Genomic DNA, 17,068 nt, shown 5'->3' with positions numbered 1-17,068 from the left:
GGCTGAGTGACACCGACAGCCTGGGTTCAATTCCCGTGCTGACTGAGGTTATTCATGGAGGTGCCGCCTTCTCAACCTTGCCCCTGACCTGAGGTGTAGTGAACCTCGGGTTTTAACCACCAGTCACAGCCTATGATCATCTGGGACGATGGCGACTTTACCTTGACCTAAATTAATTGGTGCCATTAGGTTGGAAGCAAAGAGGTTGCATGTTAATCCAAATGCTATGCAGCAAAGATTTGCAAATCCTGTGTGATCTCTCTTCCTCTTCATACTGGTGGACCCTAGCCACTGCTGATGGTCGCAGCACAGATTATCAAAGCTTATTAACTGATGTGCATTTTACAGCATTTTTCAATAAATTTCAATAAATAAACATACTTCCTGTTTACAGTTTTGTGTCGACTTTCTCTAATATAAATTCATATGTCCACAGTTATGAGAGAAACTGCCTATGTAATCTTGTCATATTCAAGTTACAGTAAGAAGTCTCACAACACCAGGATAAAGTCCAACAGGTTTATTTGGGATCATGAGCTTTTGGAGCGCTGCTCCTTCATCAGGTGAGTCACTCACTTGATGAAGGAGCAGCACTCCGAAAGCTCGTGATCCCAAATAAACCTGTTGGACTTTAACCTGGTGTTGTGAGACTTCTTACCGTGCCCACCCCAGTCCAACGCCAGCATCTCCACATCGTGGATACTTAGCTACATCCTCCAGCTCGTGGTGATGCCATAGCATCAGTTTTCCATCTGCCAGAGCCTCAGCCTGTATTGCTGGAAATCACCTATGTGCCACCCAAGTCTCTCCCAAAGTGTCACAAGGTTGATATTTCTCTACAATACAGAATTGTTTTAGATAGCAATGTTTATTCACATGGCAGCTTTAATGAGATAAAATGTTCCAAGGCACTTCACAGCAACATTATAAAAAACATGATACTGATCCACATAAGGAGACATTAGATCTGATGACCAAAAACTCCACCAGAGCTAGATTTTAAGAAGTGTCTTAAAAGGATGAAAGCGAGGTTGAAAAGCAGAGAGATGCAGTGAGTATATTCCAGTGTTTAGGGCCCAAAGTACAATCACTGATGATGGAGTGACTAAAATCGGGGATGCTCAAGAGGCCAGAATTATAGAATCTCTACAGTGCAGGAGGAGGCCATTCAGTCTGCACCGATAACAATCCCACCCAGGCCCTATCCCTGTAACCCCACATATTTACCTCACTAATCCCTCTAACCTACGCATCCCAGGACACTAAAGGGCAATTTAGCATGGCCAATGCACCTAACCTGCACATCTTTCGACTGTGGGAGGAAACCGGAGCACCCGGAGGAAAACCCACGCAGACACGGGGAGGACGTGCAAACTCCACACAGACAAGTGACCCAAGCAGGAATCGAACCCAGGTCGCTAAAGCTGTGAGGCAGCAGTGCTAGCCACTGTGCCACCGTACCTTCTCATTGTGGCTGAATTTTGCCAGCAACTGTATTTTGTGGCTCAAATTAGGACATTCGTGAGCGCCTTACCCAAAAAGGGATTTAAATCAACACAATACGTGATTATAGGAGCACAGGTATCTTAAGAAGATTTTGGTGTCGAAAATTACGGAATTAGGGAGGAATAAGGACCTGGAGGGGTTTGAATACAAGGATGAGAACTTTTAAAGCAAGGTGTTGCTTGACTGAGGGTCAATACAGGTCAGCGAGCACAGGGGTAATAAGTGAACAGGATTTGGTGCAATTTAAGACACGGGAAGCAAATCAATGACAATGTGTAACTTCAATGTTGCATCTCCAATCCCTGGCTCAATTATCCACTTGCCTCTAACCCAGTTTCGCCTGAAAAAATGCACTTGGTCTTTCTATTGTAGGCAACACAGGTCAACTCTGATGCTAAATGGGCGCGCTGACAACACCATTCTTCAGTTAACAGAGGCCTTTAAAATTTTGAAGTGATAGAGAGGCAGAGAAGACCAGTCGTCTGGAATGAGAAGACAATGAGAGATTCATAAAATTATTATTTAGGACAGAGGAGACAACATTTTTTCAAAGGAGACTGCGAAGGGGTGGCATGCGGTCTGTGACTGAAAGTAGAAATCAAATCAATACTTTGGAGGAGGAAAGGGAATAAATGGGAATAAATCAAGAATCATAATAATAAAACAAGAATAATCCCAGAACTGAGAGCATTTAACCCTCAAGAAAGGCTGAGGCTGCTTTTCTCTAGAAAAAAGAAGATTGAAGGGTGACCCGATAGAAGTCTTGAAAATTATGAAGGGGATCAATAATCCAACAGGGATTTAATGAGATCGGTGCAGGAGGAGGCCATTCGGCTCATTGAGCTTGCACCGATCACAATCCCCCACCTAGCCCTATTCCCGTAACCCCAAATATTCACCCTGCCAATCCCCGACACTAGGGTCAATTGATCATGGCCAATCAACCTAACCCAAACATCTTTGGACTGTGGGAGGAAACCAGAGCATCCGGAGGAAAACCCACACAGACATGGGGAGGAACGTGCAAACTCCACACAGACAATGGCCTAAGGCCAGAATTGAACCCGTGTCCCTGGCGCTGTGAGGCATCAGTGCTAACCACTGTGCCACCGTGCCGAATGTGAGGACAAGGCATGTCTTTTCACACCAACCAAATAAACTAACTCAAATTAACTTGGGGACAAATTAAAAGGGGCAGCTCCCTAAAAAGAAGGGGCAACAGCCCGAACCAAAAACAAAGTCGAAAGGAAACTTAAACATCAAACCAAAAGGTGATTATCAGGATCGATAATACACCCCAGCCCCTGCGGTGCCCAGCAGCCCCGGAAGGTGTCAACTGCGCCCGTGGACACCGCATGCTCCCTCTCCAGGGACACCTGGCCACGAATGTAGCCGCGGTAGAGGGGCAGAAGCAAACGGAATTCAACCTACATCTCAAATGGAGGATAAGCAATGGACTGCTTGGGCCAAGTAGGCGGTTTTCAAGCTAATACTTCCATGTACCCCTATCTGAAAATGGATTTCTGCCAACGCACAGAGTTGCTCCACTGAAAATGCAAATCTCATTAAATGAGGCCAAACATTTAAAATAAATTAGCTGCTTCATCAGCCAATGTCCGAAACAAATCCTGACAACTGAAGAACTTGAGGTTAATCACAATCTTTTATTCCTGGGAAAGTGTGTCTGAAGGCATTAATTATAATCTAATGAATAGGTGGGACGCCTGGAGGCACTCAAATGTCCTTATTCAGGTGAGCGAAGGACATTGAGCCAGTCAGTTAACCACCAAAACTATGGAGAAACACTACTTGGCTGCACACGTGAGATAATAATTTGCATGAGGGCGAGTGATTTGAAAAATAACATCAACATCAAGACATCTTGTTAGATGAGGATTCGGTTCTCCATTCACCTTGTCATAGTAAACATGTCATTGCTTAACAGCCTGAATATTACAGAACTGCACTTTTACTAACCCAAGGCTTTTGATGCACAACTGAATATCAAGGAATCTGATGCAAACCATTGTCAATGTGATTCTGCCAAATTGGTGGCTGTTCTAATTAACCTGCCGGCCTTTATGTTTGAACAAGTATCTGGCAAATACAAGACTGGTAATATAAACTGTGGTGCATGTTTGATCACATGGCTTTAGTAAATACCAGCAACCCTACAAGAACTGGGAATTGTAAAGAAAAAATATATATTTAGAATCCACAGAATCCCTACAGTGCAGGAGGCAGCCATTCGGCCCATTGAGTCTGTACCAAATAGCAACCCCACCCAGGGAAACCCCCTCCCCCTCACCCCATGCATTTGCCATGGCTGATCCACCTAACCTGCAGACCCTGGGACACTAAGGGGTAATTTAGCACGGCCAATCAACCTAACCCGCACATCTTTGGACTGTGGGAGGAAACCGGAGCACCCAGAGGAAACCCACGCAGACATGGAGAGAACGTGCAAACTCCACACAGACAGTGACCCGGGGCCGGAATTGAACCTGGGTCCCTGGCGCTGAGAGACAGCAGTGCTAACCACTGTGCCACCCATCTGACAGCTCCTCGGCCACAGCAAGGACCAATGGGTAACCTGTTACATATCCTGCCAATGATGAATGAGACAACTGTGGGGGAGGCGTCCATCTGCGTAAATTCCCAATCTACACAATCGTCCATAAGTGTTCAATAGCTCAGAAATGCTCTCCAAACATCACCCAAGTTTAAAGACCCAAGATCCACAATCGTACTGCTGGGTGCTTATGGTTGAAGGTCACGTTCTCATTACATTTGAGTCACAATTAGTTGACATTAGTACGTTATTGAAGCAAGAACACTTACCTAAAAGTTAACTCAGGAACTGAACACTTCACTCCATTGCGGAAAGGTTGTGTTAGAGAGATTGTCTGACTGCCTTGATCCACTGCAGAAATTTTGCCCTGATACACTCCAAGTGTCTCTCCACAGTTAATAGAAACAAGACTTCCAATCCAATTTACAGCCATCCTCTACAGCATAACTAAAAGAATCAAGGAAACAGAGATGCGGAATGAGTCAATTATATCTGTTTTAATTTTTAAGTTGATCGCCAAGCTATTAGCAGGCACTGTATTTCACAGAATCTGACAATGCATAAGGAATCCATTCGGCCCATCGAGTCTGCACTGGTCACAATCCCACCCAGGCCCTATCCCCATATATTTACCCTAGCTAGTCCCCCTGACACCAAGGGGCAATTTAACATGGCCAATCCACCAAGCCCGCACATCTTTGGACTCTGGGAGGAAACCAGAGCACCCGGAGGAAACTCACAGAGACATGGGGAGAATACGATAACTCCACACAGACAGTGACCCAAGCCGGGAATCGAACCCGGGTCCCTGGCGCTGTGAGGCAGCAGTGCTAACCACGTAAAGACAAAAATCAGTGTTAGTGCAAACGTTACTTGATGCTTTTGCTATAACTTGCAACTCTGCTATCTTATACTTTTTTTCTTGTTGATTGTGCAAAAATTAAGAGATGAAACACATTGTGGCATTTAATAGTGCTGCATAGTTAACAGACCTGTAAAATCATATCTTTTCAAAGCAGTTTTTTTTGCAACTAAGCTTCATTGATCAAAAAAAGTGCATCTCAACAATAGTAAAGTTTCTTAGGCACAAGTAAGGCTTACATTAACACTGCAATGAAGTTACTGTGAAATTGCCCTCGTCACCACACTCCGGCACCTGTTCGGGTCAATGCACCTAACCAGCACGTCTTTCAGACCATGGGAGGAAACTGGAGCACCCGGAGGAAACCCACGCAGACATGGGGAGAACATGCAAACTCCACACAGGCAGTGACCCGAGCCGGGAATCGAACCCGGGTCCCTGACGCTATGAGACAGCAGTGCTAACCACTGTGCCACCCGTTATTCAGCACTATAATGTACCTAATAGGTAAACAATGTAGATCAGGAAATTCCGAGGTTTGATCTGCGATCTATGCTGAATTAGTTGGTTTGAAGTCGAAATGGGAGCTGCAACTAGTTCACTTCACTCCCTCCAGCTTGTCGGGCATAATTTCCACATTTCTCATTTGAGAGCATGCTTGCTATTGGAAGTGAGCATCTCAAGCGAAGACAGCGGGTGAGCTTGGATTGTGACACCACGATATGGAGATGCCGGCGTTGGACTGGGGTAAACACAGTAAGGAGTCTAACAACACCAGGTTAAAGTCCAACAGGTTTATTTGGTAGCAAACGCCACTAGCTTTCGGAGCACTGCTCCTTTGTCAGGTGAGCGGGAGACAGTCAAATAGCTCCCCGCTACTTTGTGCCCAACTCACATGAATAATGGACGTACAGCCGGTTACTGGAAGACAGTTTATGAAGGAGACCAGTTCATAAAAGGTGAAGGAGCAAAATCAAGCAAAATTACTATTGTTAAACTTTTATCTTAAATCATTTCCAAACCCGAAATGAACTTATTTGTATTCAGAACCACAGAGGAGTTACGTCAAGCTGTGAACTTTGGAGGCTAAAACACAGCATCCAGTCTCGTGACTGTGGCAGACATTTTTCTTTATTCTTTCATAGCCTGCAGCTCCACTGACAAGGCCAGCAGTTGTTGGTCATTCCTAATTGGCCTTGAACTGAGTGGCTTTTCAGTGGACAGTTAAGGGTCAAATAAATTGCTGTGGGTCTAAAGTCACATCAGTTTCAGTCCCTCAAAGGCATTAGTGAACAAAATGTTTTTTTTACAATAATCAATGATTGTTTCATGATCTTTGGGACTAGATTTCAATTCCTAATTTGTTAGTTGAATTTAAATTTCACCAGCTGTCCTTATGGGATTCGAACTAATATTCCCAAAACATCAACCCGAGCCTCTGGATTATTAAGCCAGTTAACAGTAGCACTGCACCTCCCTGGAGTAGGCAATACTGGTCCTGCACCCTCTCATTAAAGACAAACGGCAAGTGAGCAAATTCTAAATAAGGATTGAAACATATGAGCATTTCTCTCTCCCATAGCCAAAACCACCTCTACCAAAGTCAACACCAAAGTGGCCTGTCTGAACTTGTCCAGATTCAAGGGCTCCGAGATGGAGGTGAAAGCAAAATATTGCAGTTCCAACAAAGGACACAAAACATCCACTCTTGTTTCTCTCTCCACAGCTGCTGCACGACTTGCTGAGTATTCCCAACACATCACTGAGGCCATAGCTGGGGGGGGAAGAGGAGGGGAGAAGAGAAACGGCGGGGGGGGGGGGGTACTTAATGCAATGTCCACTCTAACACTTTTGGAAGTGATAGCAGCACCAGTCACTCCATAGAGGCCGAGAAGGATTAAGGATTCTAAAGAAGATTACTCTCAATTCTGAATAAGCATGTGATGAGATGGCACCGGAGCATGGCAACTTCTTGCGAGCTGTCCCCAGCATACCCTCTAATTCTGTCTTTTACTCTTGTTCTATGCTTTAAAAACTCTACTCTAACTATGTTAAACTCTCTAACAGCTTTGTCTCTGCTGCCATCAGACTTTAGAATGGACCTACCTTATACTAAGTTAATCTTTCTCTACACCCCAGCTATGACTGTCATTACATTCTGCACCCTTTCCTTCTCTATGAACGGTATGAGTTGTCTGTATAGCACGCAAGAAACAATACTTTCACTGTACACTAATACATGCAACAATAATTTTTTTTTTAATACTTTTCCAATTCAACCAAATCAAATCCAATTCAGAGTCTCAACAAGTCGAGACACCCCAGATCCAGGCTGACAAGACAGGACGGGAGACCAAAACCACCCTGTCCTGGGCCTGATCCACATGAGTCAAGCTGATTGGAGAAGGGGGAGGATCCTCCTCCAAGACTTGAGCTCATTTGCATCTTAGCCAAAAGGCCGAGATGCCGCTTTTAAAAATTGCTTCATATGAAACATATGAAGCCTCAGCGCAACCCAATTACCTCAACCAAGTGCAGGCGATCCACACTACACTTGATCCCAGCCAAAAGGCCGAGAAGCGCAACAATAATAAACCAAATCAAGTCATATTGGACTCTAAGCTCTTGTTTTCTCTCCTCACAGATGCTGCCAGACCTGCTGAGTATTTCCAACACTTTACTGAGGCTAGAAATAAAAACTTAATGCAACGTCCCGTCTAACATTTTTAAAGTTTTAAAGTTAAAGTTTATTTATTAGTGACAAAAGTAAGCTTACATTAGCAATGCAGTGAAGTTACTGTGAAAACCCCCTAGAGAATTTAGCATAGCCAATGCACCTATCAAGCACGCCTTTCGCACTGTGGATAACACCAGTTACTCCATGGAGGCTGGGAAGGATTAAGGATTGTAGATAAGATTACTCTTGGTTCTGAATAACTCATTAGACTCTAAACTCTTGTTTTCTCTCCCCATAGACGCTGCCAGGCCTGCTGAATATTTCCAGCACATTGCTGAGGCTAAAAAAAAATCTTAATGCAATGTCAAGTCTGATACTTTTGGAAGTAATAGCAGCACCAGTTACTCTATAGAGGCTGAGAAGGATTAAAGATTCTAGATAAGATTACTCTTGGTTCCAAATAAGTCATATTGGATTTGAAGTGTTAATTGTTTCCTTCCCCCACAGATGCTGCCTGACTGCTGAATATTTCCAACACTTTACTAGGCGAGAAATAAAAATTTAATGCAACGTCCAGTCTAATACTTTTGGAAGTAATAGTTACACCAGTCACTCCATAGAGGCTGGGAAGGATTAAAGATTCCAGATATTCTAGATTCTGAATAAGTCATACTGGATTTGAAGCTTTAATTCTTGTTTTCTCTCCCCACAGAGGCTGCCAGACCAGCAGAGTATTTTCAGCACTTTCTGTTCTTATTTCAGATTTCCAGCCTCCACACATTTTGCTTTTATTTGAAGATTGGAGGCGGCTATGAATGGAGAATGAACTGATGGGAGGTAATTAATTAGTGACCTGCAAAGGGTGGGTCCGAAAGACATGCTGATTAGGTCCACTGGCCATGCTGAATTCTCCCTCAAGTATACCCGAACAGGTGCCAGAGTGTGGTGGCTAGGGGATTTTCACAGTAGCTTCATTGCAGTGTTAATATAAGGCTACTTGTGACACAAATAAATAAACTTAATCCCATTAAACATTGATCCTTGATCCTAATCAGTGAGGCAAGGGCACCACAGTGGTCAGCAAAATTGCCTCACTGCCCCAGGTTCAATTCCCGGCTTGGGTCACTGTCTGTGCAGAGTCTGCACGTTCTCTCTGTGGGTTTCCTCCGGGTGCTCCAGTTTCCTCCCACAGTCTGAAAGACATGCTGGTTAGGGTGCATTGGCTATGCTAAATTCTCCCTCAGTGTACCCGAACAGGTGCCAGAGTGTGGCGACTAGGGTATTTTCACAGTAGCTTCATTGCAGTGTTAGTATAAGGCTACTTGCAACACCAATAAACATAATCCTATTAAACACCCCTTAATCCTAATCAGTGAGGCGAGGGCAGCACAGTGGTTAGCACTGATGGCTCACAGTGCCAAGGACCCGGGTTCAATTCCCAGATTGGGTCACTGTCTGTGCGGAGCCTGCACATTCTCCCCGTGTCTGCATGGGTTACCTCCCACAGTCCGAAAGACGTGCCGGTTAGGGTGCATTGGCCATGATAAATTCTCCCTCAGTGTAGTGGCCAGTGGTTCCCAAAGGGTGTGGCGTGCCACACTGGTGCGGCCAGAGAGGATGGCGGGAAGATTCAAGGACTATCAAAGAAACATTTAAACATTCATGTATAGAAACCCGTAGAAGTTTCCAGATTTCATGCCATCTCTTTTTGTGTTAGGACTTAACACCAGTGTGGGAACCACTGGTGTACCCGAACAGGCGCCGGAGTGTGGCGACTGGGGGATTTTCACAGTAACTTCATTGCAGTATTAATGTCAGCCTTACTTGTGACACTAATAAATAGACTTTAAAGGAGCCAACTTTCCTAGTGACCTGCAAAGAGTGGGAGGATATAAAGGACCGCAATGTCCTATTGAATTAGTGACCTGCAGAGAGTGGGGATATCAAGGCTGTCCTATTGAATGGACTGATGAGGGGAGTAGGCCCAATCCAACTCCCAGGCACAGCAGCAGCTGCAACCCACGGTTTGTATAAACCTCCCCCCCACGCCTCACAAAGCAAGCCACACGGTTCCCGGTTACAGACGCGCCACTGAGCCGACATCCCTTACGTTTGGGCCTGGGGCGGCGACGGGGGCCCTCACAGACACTGCAGGGCCGGGGCACCCGGACAGCGCTCCTCCGCCGCCATCATCATCCTCCCTCCTCCTGGGCTACTGCGCCTGCGCGACCGCTTGAGGGGAGGCGGGGCCGCCAGTGCGGTGACGTCACTTCCCCCACCAGGCCCGCTTCCGGTCTGCCGCAGTCCAGTCTCCATGGCAACCCAGGTTTAGTCTCCAGCTCCACCCCCCCCCCCGCAGCAGCTGTAAGTGTGCTGCCATCCAGCCCCCCCATCAGATCCAGCCCCCCCTTCAGATCCAGCCCCCCATCAGATCCAGCCCCCTCCCCATCAGATCCAGCCCCCCCCATCAGATCCAGCCGCCCCATCAAATCCAGTCCCCCCATCAGACCCAGTCCCCCCATCAGATCCAGCCCCCCCATCAGATCCAGCCCCCCCATCAGATCCAGCCCCCCCATCAGATCCAGCCCCCCCATCAGACCCAGTCCCCCCATCAGATCCAGCCCCCCCCCCATCAGACCCAGTCCCCCCATCAGATCCATTCCCCCCCATCAGACCCAGTCCCCCCATCAGATCCAGCCCCCCCCACCAGACCCAGCCCCCCATCAGATCCAGACCCCCCATCAGACCCAGTCCCCCCATCAGACCCAGCACCCCCCCATCAGACCCAGCCCCCCATCAGATCCAGCCCCCCATCAGATCCAGCCCCCCCCATCAGATCCAGCCCCCCCATCAGATCCAGCCCCCTCCCCATCAGATCCAGCCCCCCCCATCAGATCCAGCCCCCCCATCAGATCCAGCCCCCTCCCCATCAGATCCAGCCCTCTCCCCATCAGATCCAGCCCCCCCATCAGATCCAGCCCCCCCATCAGATCCAGCCCCCCCATGACATGGACAACGATGGTAATGCCACTGGACGATGGTGGGAATGCCACTGGACGATGGTGGTAATCCCACTGGACAACGGTGGTAATGTCGCTGGACGATGATGGTAATTCCACTGGACAATGGTGGTAATGCCACTGGACAATGATGGTAATGCCACTGGACGATGGTGGTAATGTCATTGGACGATGGTGGTAATGTCATTAGACAATGTTGGTAATGCTACTGGACAATGGTGATAATGTCAAAGAACACAGAAAATTACAGCACAGGAAGAGGCCCTTCGGCCCTCCAAGCCTGCACCGACCATGCTGCTCGACTGAATAAAACCCCCTACCCTTCCGGGGACCGTATCCCTCGATTTGCATCCTATTCATGTATTTGTCCAGATGCCCCTTAAAAGTCACTATCGTATCTGCTTCCACTACCGCCCCTTGCAGCGAGTTCCAGGCACCCACCACCCTCTGGGTAAAAAACTTGCCTCGTACATCTCCTTTAAACTTTGCCCCTCGCACCTTAAACCTGTGCCCCCTAGTAATTGACTCTTCCACTCTGGGAAAAAGCTTCTGACTATCCACTCTGTCCATGCCCCTCATAATCTTGTAGATTTCTATCAGGTCGCCACTCAACCTCCGTCGCTCCAGTGAGAACAAACCCAGTTTCTGCAACCTCTCCTCATAGCTAATGCCCTTAAATACCAGGCAACATCCTGGTAAATCTTTTCTGTACCCTCTCCAAAGCCTCCACATCCTTCTGCTAGTGTGGCGACCAGAATTGAACACTATATTCCAAGTGCAGCCTAACCAAGGTTCTATAACGCTGCAACATGACTTGCCAATTTTTAAACTCAATGCCCTGGCTGTTGTCACTAGACAACGGTGGTACTGTAACTGGACAATGGTGGTAATGGAGACTTGGTTTTTTCTCACTGGAACGACGGAGGTTGAGGGGCGATCTGATAGGAAGGAAGAGTCAATTACTAGGGGGCATAGGTTTAAGGTGCGAGGGGCAAGGTTCAAAGAATATGTATGAGGCAAGTTTTTTACACAGAGGGTGGTGGGTGCCTGGAACACGTTGCCGGGGGAGGTAGTGGAAGCAGATACGATAGTGACATTTAAGGGGCGTCTTGACAAATACATGAATAGGATGGGAATAGAGGGATATGGTCCCTGGAAGCCTAGGGGGTTTTAGTTCAGTTGGGCAGCATGGTCGGTGCAGGCTTGGAGGATCGAAGGGCCTGTTCCTGTGCTGTAATTTTCTTTGTTCTTTGTCACTGGGCAATAGTGGTAATTGTTTTCGTGTCTTTTGAAATGTAATCACTGTTGGAATGTAGGAAACGCAGCACACCTTTGCAAAGTTGGCACCAACAAAGAGCAATAAAGAAATGTTTTGGGTATTGCTTGAGGGTTAAACATTGCCCAAGACACCCTGATTCTTCCTGAAAAAAGTGCCACAGGAAGTTTTCACATCTAGCTCAGAGTGTGTGCAAGGCGTAGGTTTAACAGCTCATCAGTTTAAAGTGTAGCACTCCCTCAGTACATGCACCAAAATGTCAGCTTAGATTTTATATTAAAGTCTCCAACTTTGTGAGTCAGAGGCAAGATAGCTTCAGCTAAATCACAGCTTATATAGCATTTAACCACACCGAAAAGATGGTTTGCAGTTCTACGATGTTTTCTCTTTTCTAATGTTAATAGGCATCAACAATAGAATAGAAGAATGGAATCCCTACAGTGCAGAAGGAGGCCATTGGGCCCATCGAGTCCGCAGTGACAACAATCCCACCCTGGCCCTATCCCTGTAACCCCACGTATTTACCCTAGCAAGTCTCCCTGACATTAAGGGGCAATTTAGCATGGCCAATCCACCTAGCCTGCCATCTTTGGGCTGTGGGAGGAAATCCGTGCAGACACGGGGAGAACGTGCAAACTCCACACAGACAGTGACCCGAGGCCCGAAATGAACCCAGGTCCCTGGCGCTGTGAGGGAGCAGTGCTAACCACTGCGCCACCATGAACATGTAGATAACATGGAGACTTGGTAGCCCACAAATGAAGTTTAAACCCATGTTGCCATTTCTGACGTTAACAGGCAGCAACAAGACTCCTTTCTGAGAGCAGAAGCAACCTTTTTAAACTTGGACATCTCAAAACTATTTTTAAAAGGGAAATAAACAAGTTAGTTGAGAAAGAGGAATGTTAAAAGTTATGGTGACTTGATTTTGAGAGTGAGATTAGACTATGTGTCTCGGGGAGAAAAAAAACATTGGCATTGATTTGACAAACTGATTGGACAATTTTCTGCTATGATTGGATGATAAAGATGTTCTGAGTTAGATCCTATCTACGTATGAAGCAGTAATGCTAAAAACAGCTGCATTAAAACTTCCAGCATTACAAAGATTAATCGGAAAAGCAGCAACTAAAGAAAGACTTGCATTTATACAGCGCTTTTCAAGACCACCAGTCACCATCATCTCGCAAACCAACCTCCCATTCGTTGACACTGTCTACACTTCCCGCTGCCTCGGCAAAACAGCCAGCATAATTAAGGACCCCACGCACCCCGGACATTCTCTCTTCCAACTTCTTCCGTCGGGAAAAAGATACAAAAGTCTGAGGTCACGTACCAACCGACTCAAGGACAGCTTCTTCCCTGCTGCTGTCAGACTTTTCAATGGACCTACCTCGCATTAAGTTGATCTTTCTCTACACCCTAGCTATGACTGTAACACTACATTCTGCATTCTCGCCTTTCCTTCTCTATGAATGGTATGCTTTGTCTGCATAGCGCGCAAGAAACAATACTTTTGACTGTACGTTAATACATGTGACAATAATACATCAAATCAAATCAAATCATCGTAAAGTGATTTACAGCCAATTGAGGGGCGATGAGGGTGTAATATCTCTGGACTAGTAATCCAGGGTTCCTGGCCAGTGCTCTGGGGACATGGGTTCAAATTCCAAGATGGCAGCTTGTGAATTTATGTTCAATTAATTTATTTAAAGTCTGGAATTGAAGCTCGCTTTGGTAATGGTTATCATGAAATTGGTGTAAAAACCCATCTAGTTCACTAATGTCCTGGAAGGAAATCTTTTCTTTATTTATTAGTGTCACAAGTGCCCTGTGCCATGTCCCATGGGTTTCCTCCGGGTGCTCCGGTTTCCTCCCATGTCCAAAGATGTGCGGGTTAGGTTGATTGGCCATCCTGAATTTCCCCTTAGTGTCAGAGAGATTAGCAGGGTAAATACGTAGGGTTGCAGGGATGGAGCCTGGGTGAGATTGTTTGGGTCAGTGCAGACTCGATGGGCCGAATGGCCTCCTTCTGCACTGTAGGGATTCTATGATTCTATGAAGTAGGCTTACATTAACACTGCAATGAAGTTACTGCGAAAATTCCTCAGTCGCCAAAGTCCGGTGCCTGTTCGGGTACACTGAGGGAGAATTTAATACGGCCAACGCACCTAACCAGCACATCTTTCAGACTGTGGGAGGAAACCAGAGCACCCGGAGGAAACCCATGCAGACACGGGGAGAACGCGCAGACTCCGCACAGACAGTGACCCAAGCCGGGAATCGAACCCAGGTCCCTGGTGCTGTGAGACAGCTGTGCTAACCATTGTGTGCCACCATGCCGCCCCAATCTGCCATCACCATGTGGGGTCTGACCTGCATGTGACCCCATGCCCACAGCAATGCAGTTGATCCTTCACTGCCCTCTGAAAAGGCCACTCAGTCAGAGGTCAGGAAGGAGTGGGCAGCAAATGCTGGCCTTGCCAGTAGCGTCTACATCCCACGAAAGAATAAAAGAAACAGCACTTTTTGTTGTACTTATTTGTCGTAAAGTAGAAAATGCAGTAGCCAATATGCGAACTTCCACAAACAGCAATGTGATAATAAGCAGATAATCTGTTTTTGTGAACCTGGTTGAGAGATAAATATCATTCAAGATTTCAAGGATAACTCCCATCCTTTTCTTCACAAATAGTGCAGATCTTTTACATCCACCCAGGCAGGCAGATGGATCATCACTAAGGCTTAACATCTCATTCAAAAAACTGAACATCCAACAGTACAGTGCATCCTCAGTGCTGCTTGGGAACATCAATCCGCACTTCTTTGTACTCAAGCCCTGGAGTGGAATGAACCCAGAACCTTGTGACTCAGGTAAGAGTGTGCTACCAGCTGAGATATATCAAATAACATATATGCCAATGAAAATAGAAAGTGCTGGATATCTGTTTTTAAAGTTTATTTGTTAGTGTCGCAAGTTGGCTTATGAAGTTACTGTGAAAGTCCCCTAGTCGCCACACTCTGTTCGGGTACAGTTATAGAATCCCTACAATGCAGAAGGAGGCCATTTGGCCCATCGAGACTGCACCAACCACAATCCCACCCAGGCTCTATTCCCACAACCCCACACATTTACCCTGCTAATCCCCTGACACTAGGGTCAACTTAGCATGGCCAATCAACCTAACCCACACATCTCTGGACTGTGGGAGGAAACCGGAGCACCCGGTGGAAACCCACGCAGACAACGTGCAGACTCTGCACAGATAGTGACCCAAGCTGGGAATCGAACCCGGATCCATGGCGCTGTGAGGCAGCAGTGCTAACCACTGTGCCACCGTGCCGCCCCAGACCTGGAGAGAGAAACAGAGTTAGTGTTTTGACCTGAGTGTGAGTTTCTGTCGGAACTGAAGGAAGATAGAAATATGGAGGGTTTTATTGAAAGCGGGGAGGGGGAAGAAGAACAAGAGGGAAGGTTTGGGATTGGGTAGTGGATGGGAGAATTAAAATGACAAATAGGTCAAGGAACAAAAAGCAAAGTAATGGCTGTAGTACAGCAAATAAACATAAGTCCAGAGAAAGTGTGAATAGCTCTGGCTGGAAGGAAATAATATGAAAAACAAAATTGAGACCAGTACATGACAAAAAACAGAATCAAAATGGGGGACAGAGTTTATGAGCTGAAATTGTTGAACTCAGTGTTGAGTCCAGAGACTATAAAGTGCCTAATTGAAAGATGAGGTGCCGTTCCTCGAACTTGCCTTAAATTTCACTGGAACACTGCAGTAGGTCAAGGACAGATCTATCAGCAAGAAAGGAAGGTGCTGAATTAAAATGGTCAGGACCCAAAGCTCAGGGTCATGCTTGTAGACTGACCTGAGGTGTCCCGCAAAGTGATCTCCCAATCTGCATTTGATCTCCTCAGTGCCTTGTGAGTAGCAAATATAGTGTACTAAATTGGAAGACGTATAAGTAAATGGATACATGGGCGGGAAAGGTTTATAGGGAAATTGGCCAAACGCAGGCAAATGGGACTAGTTCAGTTTAGGAAACCTGGTCAGCATGGACGAGTTGGGCTGAAGGGCCTGTTTCTGTGCTGTATATCTCAAGAAAATGACACTGCTTCACCTGGAAGGAGCATTTGGGGCCTTGGGTAGTGAGGAGATACAAGGGACAGGTGTTACATCTCCTGCGATTGCACAGTAAGGTAACGTGGGAAGGAAACTAGCTATCGGAGGTGACCGAGGTGATTGAGGATATTGCGGAGGGAACGGTCCCTTTGGAATGCTGAGAGGCGAGGAGAGAAAGAGACGTGGCCGCATCACACTGAAGATGGAGACGGCTTTAAGGATCAGATTGCCAGTTTTCAAAGTCAGAGATTTGTATAACCTGGTAAATGGAATAAGTTCATGCTTTTCTAATAGGTCCATTTGGGCTGAATGGTCTGTTTCTGTGCTGTGAATTCTACTTAGTAAGAAGTCTCACAACACCAGGTTAAAGTCCAACAGGTTTATTTGGTAGCAAATACCATAAGCTTTCGGAGCAGAGCTCCTTCGTAAATTCTACTTAATCCAATGTAAAGACTCCAAGTAGCATGGAAAACAGAGAGAAATTGAGCTTTAAGTTTACTTATTAGTGTCACAAGTAGGCTTACATTAACACTGCAATGAAGTTACTGTGAAAATCCCCTAGTCACCACACTCCGGCACCTGTTCGGGTACACTGAGGGAGAATTTAACATGGACAATGCACCTAACCGGCATGTCTTTCGGACTGTATGAGGAAACCAGAGATGATACGCGTGTGATCCTCCTCATTGACCCAGATTGAGAAAGTCTTGTTGTTGTGCCAGTAGAGCAAACACAAACACAGCAGCTCATAGAATCCCTACAGTGCAGAAGAAGACCATTCAGCCCATTGAGCCTGCACCGACAACAATCCCACTCAGGCCCTATCCCTGTAACCCCACGTATTTACCCTGTGAATCTCCCTGACACTAACAGGCAATTTAGCATGCCCAATCCACTTAACCCACACACCTTTGGACTGTGGGAGGAAACCGGAACACCCGGAGGAAGCCCTCGCAGGGAGAACGTGCAGATTCCATATAGACAGTGACCCGAGCCAGGAATTGAACCCGGGTCCCTGGCAC

The 17,068-nt window shown here is 46.5% G+C and overlaps 1 protein-coding gene across 2 annotated transcripts in view; it reads right to left on the bottom strand.

Moving 5' to 3' along the window:
- Positions 1-9,843, bottom strand: part of edc3 (enhancer of mRNA decapping 3 homolog (S. cerevisiae)) — a 136,374-nt gene extending 126,531 nt beyond the window's left edge. The window contains exons 1-2 of one of the 2 annotated variants that reach the window (XM_078200015.1): positions 9,728-9,843; positions 4,348-4,525 (exon numbers count right to left, since the gene is read on the bottom strand). In XM_078200015.1, the coding sequence (XP_078056141.1) occupies positions 4,348-4,511 (164 nt within the window). In that variant the 5' untranslated portion in view covers positions 4,512-4,525; positions 9,728-9,843. The remainder of the gene's footprint in view (positions 1-4,347; positions 4,526-9,727) is intronic. The other variant, XM_078200016.1, reaches the window with a different exon arrangement.
- Between the last annotated feature and the right edge of the window lie 7,225 nt (positions 9,844-17,068).

The sequence above is a fragment of the Mustelus asterias genome, chromosome 29 (assembly GCF_964213995.1).
Source record: "Mustelus asterias chromosome 29, sMusAst1.hap1.1, whole genome shotgun sequence".
NCBI lineage: Eukaryota > Metazoa > Chordata > Chondrichthyes > Carcharhiniformes > Triakidae > Mustelus > Mustelus asterias.
This window is presented reverse-complemented; position numbering and strand designations above follow the sequence as displayed.